The 9,181-nt window shown below is 38.3% G+C and overlaps 1 protein-coding gene across 1 annotated transcript in view; it reads right to left on the reverse strand.

Annotated features, from left to right (window-relative positions):
- IQCH (IQ motif containing H) overlaps positions 1 to 9,181 on the reverse strand; it is a 64,232-nt gene that overhangs the window by 32,708 nt on the left and 22,343 nt on the right. Inside the window, exons 11-12 of the mRNA XM_074155717.1 lie at positions 5,317 to 5,400; positions 2,857 to 3,032 (exon numbers count right to left, since the gene is read on the reverse strand). Of these exons, the coding sequence (XP_074011818.1) occupies positions 2,857 to 3,032; positions 5,317 to 5,400 (260 nt within the window). The remainder of the gene's footprint in view (positions 1 to 2,856; positions 3,033 to 5,316; positions 5,401 to 9,181) is intronic.

Below are 9,181 nucleotides of genomic sequence, written 5' to 3' on the forward strand. Positions count from 1 at the left end.
AGGAATGCCTTTTCTCAGTTCTTCAGTGGTTTCTCATACCAAACTCATACACAGCTCCTAAATGTGCCCGAGCCTCTCTGTAAAGAGTCAGACGTCCTGCAAGGATGGTGAGGATAGAAATCAGAGAAATGACATATTCTTCAAAGTTCGTAGAAAAAAGGGAGTCACAGAAGTATAAGGGCAAAGGGACAAACAAACAACTTTCCCAGAGCCTTTTTCCTTCCATCGGTTTAAAATAGAGACTCTTAATGTTCTGATTCATTTGTTTCCTTTCTCTTGAGCACTGGTATAAAGCAGGGAGATGGCCTGTTCTGTTGGTCTCATGGCAGAGTTCTGCCGTGTAGAGAAGAGGATCAATTTCCAGCCCCGGTCACTCGCTCCCTGGGGCCACGAGTGGTGATGTAGGGACGAGATTTGCTTTGTGTCTCTCAATAATGGATTTTACAGTTAATTAAGGAGTGCAGGAAACAGGCTGTAAAATCTAGTTCATTCCTGCTTTGAGAGTGGTATAGCTGCCATGATATATAGTAGTGTGAGTGAAAGCAGGTAAAAGCAGAACTGAGGAATCCTCGGAATTCCAGCAGGACTGCAGAGAACAGTGGTTAGGAGGTTAACCAAAAGGCTAGTTCTTGATTCTCAAGCCTGTTGATTTTTATTTTTTTTTTAAACTTTTCAAGAAGAGAGAGGCATCAGCCTCAGGATGGTGAGCAAAGCTAGCACTGTGCTGTTTTGATGTGCTGGTGGCAGTGAATTGGGATAGTACCGAGTCACAAGAGGTCATTCTAACAGCTAACAAATGCTTAAGGACAAGGATCCCTTTCTCACAGTCTCCCCTTGCCTCCCCCCTGCAGATACCAAGAAGCACAGGGCTACATCTGGGTGTCTTTTCCATAGATTTTGTTTCCATCCAGTTCCATCAAAATATGGAACTGGAAGGAAATACGCAACCGGGCAAGGCTGATTCGTGCTTCTAGAATTGCTCAAAGGAGCTAAGGTGGCCTTCAAGCCAATTTCATATATTGGGAATAAATTTAGATACATTAGATACAACAAAAGCTTGTTATGAAATAACCTAGAATACAGATGCTTAAAAAGAACCTATAAAGCTCTAACCCTTACAGAGACAAAACGACAGCTAAATTCACCATCCCTGAAGCCAATGGATGACTGGGATCGCTTATGAGTATAGAGTCCTCTCCACACGAAAGATGGATTCTTCGGAGACATTAATTAACAGATGGGAAAGAACATACGCTTAATGAAAACAAGGATTTTGCATATAAAGGTGCACCACACTGAACAGCCGAGGGTTTACCTCAACCTGGTATCACGTAAAACCTGTGATTGCCCGTTCTTTCCGCTGGCACTTGGCACTAACACACTTCTTGGCCTTCCCCAACTGGGCGAGCAGTGCAAGCCAGAGCCATGAAAGAACTTGTAACGAAGGTCACCTCCCTACGTCAGAGCACGTCACTTCTCCCAGCAAATCACAGCTGCATAATAAATTTTCACAAAGGTGTTTGCTCTTCACCTGGAAAAGAAACTTTGCTTGAAATATTTCAACAGAAATTGGAAGAGCAAAGGTTGTGCACAAGAGACGCGTGCCTGAAAACAACCTGCTTTACAATATCTGGTAGTTAGTAATGGAAAAATAACCCAGTATCCAGAAGGAAAAAAAAAGGCTACAATTGTCAAAGTGCAATTTAAAAATAAAACTGGTATTTATCAAGGATTTTCTATGCCAATAATTTTGCTTTACAAGGTGAAGGCCCAGCACAGGCAGCTGTGATTGTTGTAGGTTTCCAGTACTCAGATAAAAAGACAATGCTAAAGAAAAGCCAGCTCCTAAAAACACAAACATCACCTTGATGCTCTTCTCCAACCTCAGAGAAAAGAGAGCACATTCATATCTACAGAATTAATTTTAACTATGACAAAACCATCAGACAGCTCTGACTCAGGGGTCCCTTTTCTCACATTGGTGTTTTCAGACTATTTCAACAGAAAAGGATTCATAAATATACGCAAGTGTTCTGCTGAACAGTGTGCTACTATAGAACTACATTTGAAAACCAACACATTTATGAAATATAAAAAGCTTCTTTACCTTCTGAAGCCATCAGTTTCAATCAATATATACTATAACAAATACTTGTTCAACAAAATAACTAGAAGGTTATTAATATATATCAAAAACAGGAGCAGGGCTTCAAGAACACACCCTTGAGATACAAACGTACCATGAAGATTCATAAAAATCAAATCTCAGCTAAGACACTGTAGTGTCTTAGTATTTACAATATAAAATTACTCTCCACTGTAAAGAGTCTTCACTGCTCTGCAGTATTTTCAGAAACACTGTATGGAGTGAACATTCATTAAGGTCTCTTTTTAGACCATGTTTTAGCACATGGATCTGAAACTGGAAGTAATATTTCTGTGTCACCTGACCTAAGTTCAGTTCTTAAGGAAGTTCTGCATTGGATTTAATTGCAAGAAACACTACAAACACGTGAATGATTGAACGCTGGGCTCCCCAGAGATAAAGTTTGAGTAATAAGAATGGTTTATTGCTACGATTTGCTTAGAGATATAAATCTATCAAGTTCCCAGCGCCAAGCACACAGTAAGAAGGGACAGTGGTCTACAAATAGCTAATATAGGACTATCTCAACTAAGCCTATAAAGCTAAACCGGGATATTTATTTCCGATGCTCTAACTAGTAGTCTAATCAGTAAAGCTCTTAAACTTGCAATAATATTTCACTGATGTGTACCAGAGCGTTACAAGTTATAAAATTTCCAATTTAATTTTACTGCATCCCTCAAGCTGTAGTAATTAGAAGACAAACTCACAGGGAAGCTGTTTATAGCTTCAGGGGTGAGAATTTTGAACCTGTCCTGCAGGTCACCCATGTCCTCGGGGTTCCCAGATCTAACAGCTGCCTGCAGACCCAGGAGTTTATTGTAATACTGCAGTAACTCCTCACTCAGATGAAGGGGGCAGATGTAGATGACGTCCACGTTGGCATCTAAAACAAAGGGGCACAACGTTCATTACTGGGAGAAAGGTAGACTTCATTCAGAACAGCAATCTGATAATTCCTGACTGTTTGCTAACAAACAGCTTCCCTAAAAAAGCACGGGAAATAAAAGCCAGATCTGCAATTCCCAAATCTTAGCGGTTTAACTGCTTTTTCTGTGCTTCAGCATTTCTCTGAAGACAGGTCAGCAACCCAAAGAAATAACTAGTTTTCAGAATTCAATCTGCAGAACATATTGGGGGCAGAATTTTGAAAGTGTTGCAGGGGGATTTATATGCACGACTCACATTAACATCAATGGGAATTGCGCACCGCTTTAAAAATATATCCCATTAACTTCAGTAAATTATAAAACCGAGCTATTAAGTTTAGAAAGCTGATGAAATTGCAATTGCATATGCTGCCTGGATTTTGCACGGCCTGTTCCTATTCTTGTCCTGTCCACATAAAAGCTCACGGTAGGATACCGTTAATAACTATTGCTGAGCACGTGAGTGTGCAGATTCGCTAGTTAAATACCACAGTGTGAAAATCTGGTTTTCTGCATGTAAAACAACTGGGGCTGAAAGACAGTGTGTACACAAACACTTAGAGGTGAGAAAGTGAAAGTCTCTAATATATGCCGGTTTGGAAAATTTTAACTACTCCGCTCTTCTGAAATATTAATGTTAATAGATGAGCTAATGAATTAACGGGCCTTGCAACATCAATAGAATACGCTGCCAAAAAGCACTCCTACATTTTGATGCAGCTCCTGCTGAAATCAGTAGGAAGTCTTTGCGTTGTCTTTACCAGGCAGAGGAACAAGAGCCTGAGAAGTTTCAGGGATAACTGCTCTTACATATGAATGAATCAGAAGGAAAGCTTGTGTCGGACTACGGAAACCTGGAGCCTAACGCTATAAAGGAATAAGATTATCCCACTCATCCACTTTGTTTTCGCGTACTGCGTCAGGCAAACAAGCCACATTACAAATGGAAGGCCAGAATCTCAACTGGAGCATTTTAGTGGTATAGCATCCGACAGCCAGCCCTGTTTCTGGAGCCCTGACAGAGCCTTTATATAATACAGTTTCATTACCGTATAGGTTTTTAAAATAATTAGGGTACAAAAAGACTCGCCAGTGTCAGATGTGATGCTGGATGGACCACAGTGTCAAAAATTGACAAGCTCGAGTGAATTTGTTGAATAAAATGCTGCAACACATTCAACTACTCCTAGCACCGGCCTAGAAATAGATATACAAGTCTGCTTTGGACACAAGAGAGAGATTAGCTAATAGCAGGTCAGAACAGGCAAGGAAATCCTCTGGTATTCTAACGAACAAGAAAACCAATATGGTAAATATCAAAGCCCTTTGCCAGGCACAGGTAGAGCTTCTGATCTAATTAATAAACTAGTTAATATTTAACTAGTTTGTACCTTACTCATGGTCTACTTTACATTTAATGGTAGAACAAATTTTCGTGTTCACAGATTTTTAAATGATAAAGAACACCTGTATAATGTGTTGACTTTGTCCCTTTAGGTTTCCAACTATCATTTTAGAGACAAAACCCCAATAATCTATGTTAAAAAGTGAAAAAAATAAAACTGTACTGTGGAAAAACAATATTAGTGCCGAGATAATATATAAAGGCAATTACATTATTATTTTAGGCAACTGTAAATTTCTGGATCTAATACATTTTTGTTACAAACTTACTAAGTGGCATTTATAAAATAATAATGATACTGAAATATAAATGAATCATGTAAAGTATGTCATTCCAGGGAGCCAATGAAGCTGGTCATTGACAAATAATATTCTTCACTGCTTTGCTTAAAAGAGGACTGTCATTCTAGGAAAAACTTTTTAATGTATGTCTTTTGCCTTGTTTGCCAATTAAAAAAAAAAAAAAAAAAAAAAAAGAGGTTTAAATAAGGGCTTGCTCTTTTCTAACACATCTTTCTCTCCATATGAGCCTGAATGAACGCTAGCAGAATTAGCTACCTAATTTCGCAGAACACTAAACACTTTTGATCATTTGTGGTGCTCCGCATGCCACAGGATGGGGCTGCTTTACCTTATCACGGAGTCAGAAAGAACCAGCATGTTCTTCTTATGAATAATATGGACAGGAGCAAATGCCACAGCAGATAAATGACTTCTGAGTTTATATTTACTCTATATTTAACATTAATACAAAAGTCCTCATCGGTCGTTCTCTATTGCTCACAACTATGGGCAAGTAACGATCAAAAACTAGGCAGGCACCAGCTCGTAACGTACCCAGGGTGTCACACAGCCTTCCCATCTGCGTGTTCTGCTGGAGAGCGAGATCGGGAATATGCTCACGGATGCACTGGGAATATCCTGGAAAACAAGTAAAGCCCCTCACAAACCGTATTCAGAACCCCCCTGGTATATATCTGAAAGAAATCAGATTTTTGAATTAAAAAAAAGCTGCAATAAAAGTATTTCAAATCCCAAACATGGTATAGCACTAATTGCATCATCTCTATGAATTTACTTTTATTAGTGAACTGATGCAACATCATGTTTTTATGTCATGAGATTTTTAAATACGGAGCTGAATGTCACAGACTATAGAGCTTTATAATTTAAATGTGTAGACAGTATCTTGTTTGAGTCTTCTACGTTGCTGGGTATTTTTTTTAAACGCTGAAAAAATGACACCATCATTAAGCAAAAATCCTGGTACATTTTGTTCTTTGCACAGATAAAAGGCAACAAAATCACTTCATTAATGAGATGAGATGTCTCAGCGATACCCGATCACTTTGTTTTAGAGGAGGAACGAGCGGCAGCCTCTCTGAGCCGGGATTATCTATTTGGAGGTCAGGCTTCCAACCGATCGCATACTCCCATTCAAAAAGACTGCAGTAAATGACACGACCACTCTAACTATACTCTCTAATCCTGTAATTTTTAAATTCAGTTAATTCTAAATTAATCAGCGTGTATATACAAGCACACACAATGTGAGTTGCCAGTTACAATAGCTGTGATTAAATCAATAAGGAAGTTCAGCCTAATAGTCACTGTTTGGCATCAAATCCTGACAGATCCAGTACCAAGATCCTTCCAACATTTCCATATATCTGCCCGTGATAACCATCTGAAACTTCGGAAAAGCTTATTTTGACTAAAATCTGCTCAGTATTTCAGTGCTTTCATTGTGGAAGATAATAAGAGTGGACCTTTCAATCAAATTACAAGGACAATTATTATAAGTGATCAGTGTTCCAAAGTGCTGTGGTGATGACACTGCCCACAGGAGAGAAGAACGTAATAAAACACAGTTTCATTTTTAGTAATTTCTTGTAAAACTTACGTGTTGTAGTCAGCACCACGGTACCAGGCACCTGCAGAACTACATCAATGTAAAAGATACTGATTTTTTTGCCACTCTAATATTAAACTATGGTAATTTGAAAAAGCTTGCTCTGATGACTTAAACTTTAGTCTCAAATCTTCGTTTTGTTCTCTCAGGTGGGGACCAATTTTAAGGCACTAACAGTGCTGCCTAATATAAAAACACTTAAGACTTCAAACACAGAAAGTAGCTGATTTCCCTGCACTAAACTGTCCTCTTGAAAACCCGTTTGTTTTTCAGTTCTAAATCTGGGCTGAAAAATGACAGGCAAATATCTCCTGGAAAATAAGTAATTATTGGAAAGGAATACTAGTTAAAATAGCCATCAAACAAAAGTTAAAACTTGCACGTTGCTATGGTTCTGCAGATACACTATAGCTTTACACCAACTACCACGTGCACTTTTCTTAGCTATGTTAATAAAACATATTAATTCCCAATTCATTAGCTTCCATTGACATGACCCCATTAGATTTAACGAGAGGAATATTCGCTTCTTGTGAATCATTCACCTTCCAACGGATGTTACGAACCACATTAATCCCCACACCTGATACGTTTGGAACGCTCTGTACTTCGATGGCCGGTCATCTAACAACGCTCATTAAAGGCAGAGGCTTAATATTTTAAACAAAAATCAATCCAAATGAATTCCTGTGATCATAGCCTGCATGTTACAGTACAGCTATAACCTGTGACATCACTTCTGTTTTGTTATGCACAGTTTATATATCACTAACATTTTGTGCTACACCATTTGGTCTCAAATGCGCGAAACATTTCAGATAAATCCACATTTTCCAGAAGCAAAAGCTTCTATTTTGATTCTAAGAACCCCTACACAAGGCATCAGCCCATCACGGCACCCGCTGGTGGAACTGGGCTGCAGGAGGGTCGACCTTGCAAAGTCAGAACTAAGAATTTAGATTTTTCAGTTTGGTGGCACTGAAAGGACACCGCGAGCCTTCCTCCTTTCCCATGAGAGGGTAGTCTGTGTGCGATGACTTCAGAGGAACACTCCCAACTCACACAGAGGGAGAGTTATAGAAGTACTAAAATAAGAAGCGCATGAATTAATGGTAAAAGGCCTGCTTTCACCTCCCTTTTCAACCACGGCCATGACCTAATGTTCTTTAACTGCCATTTTCTTAATAAATTTTACGCATCTCAAAGTGTCTTGTCTCAACAAGGAATCCACACCACTTTTCATACTCGCCTTTGACAAAAAGCAGAGGGAGCTCAGAGCGGGAGGTGGATGACAGTTAAAGTCAGATGGATCAATCATTAAAAATACTTGAATGAAAAGAGAAACAGCGTTTGAATCCCAAATACTGCAGAAGTGTATTTATCCACTGGAGTGTGGGAGTAAAGCCGATGAGAAAGTTCAAATTTATTTTTCCTTACACGAGCTGACAAAAATGCTAAACAATCTTTAAACAGTGGAATCTACTCTATTTTTTTTTTTTTAGCTATCCTAGAAATCCAACGTTTTTGTTTTGGTGAAATAAACGGAAACATTTGTTCCTCACAGCAGTATAATTTAAGACCTCCTCTATCCCTTTCCCTGGATTATTTCCAGAAACTTGACAAGAGTCTGAAACTGTTGTGAAAATGAAGACTGCTGAGAAATTCAGTTCTGGCTCTGTCTCCGTTTATTGGAATCCCACTTGTGTGGGAAGAAAAATCAGACTTTGATTTGCCCTAAATACTGAAGTCAAGGAAACGTGAGTAGATAGTTTCAGGGTCTATTTTTGATTTACAAAACTGAACAGAGAAACCACTAACAGCGTATCAGCAAACTTCTGTGTCTCGGTGTTTATCTGCTCTGTCCCAGTTCTTGTAATTTAGACACGTTTTTATTATTACCCAGACTCAGGCCTTAAAAATAAAATAATCCTGCTGTAATCAGCTGACATTTTGCATATTTATCCCTCTTAGACTGAAACAAATGCTACTGATTTAAATTGTCCAGCTCCCTAAAAGTCTACTCAGACTTCTTAATTGTAACATTCCATCAGGTTAAAAAGAAGGCAAAGTATTTCAGGGTATTTAGCCGTTCTTTTTCAGAACAAATATTACAAGGCATGGCAGATAAAAAGCAAAACTGGAAACGGCCTGAGAACAAACTACACAACGTCACTTGCCGGAAGTGTCCCAATAACGGGTCCAAAATTTTACAAATGTTTTTTTAAAATGTCAAGTATGTAGAGGCAGAATAATTAAAACATTTAAAATTATTTCTATTCTTATATTTTAAAGGGTTTTTGTTTGCAGACTTGATGTTTTCATCTTTTCAAACTTTAAATATAAGCTGTTCTTAAAATTATATAAAACCCAATTTGGTCAATGTCTTAATCATTTTATGTTGCTGTCTCAAAACCAGTTCAATCTTAACATTTCAAAAGAAAAAAGCGCCATATATTTACATTACATTTTAATAAGCTAAATGCTTATGATGATTTAATTCATCTAAAAACCCTATGGAACTCTACTCGAACTCTTGATATAGTCGATGCATTTAATAAAAACAAGTATGAATAACTTTTTCAAACAGCATTTTCAAATCCCTCTTTTGGAGGGTATAATATCTTTTTAACATGTCCCCCTTAAGTAGGTTTCCTAATTTCCTAAGAAAACATCTGCGTTCAAATTACCTTTACTGCCATTAAGGGAAAATTTCCACTTGAATTCTGCAGCCTCCTGCACATACCCGTACCAATTCCTGTATTTACAGCAAAAGGTTGGATAAAGCACGTT

Source organism: Numenius arquata, chromosome 11, assembly GCF_964106895.1.
Source record: "Numenius arquata chromosome 11, bNumArq3.hap1.1, whole genome shotgun sequence".
Classification (NCBI taxonomy): Eukaryota; Metazoa; Chordata; class Aves; order Charadriiformes; family Scolopacidae; genus Numenius; species Numenius arquata.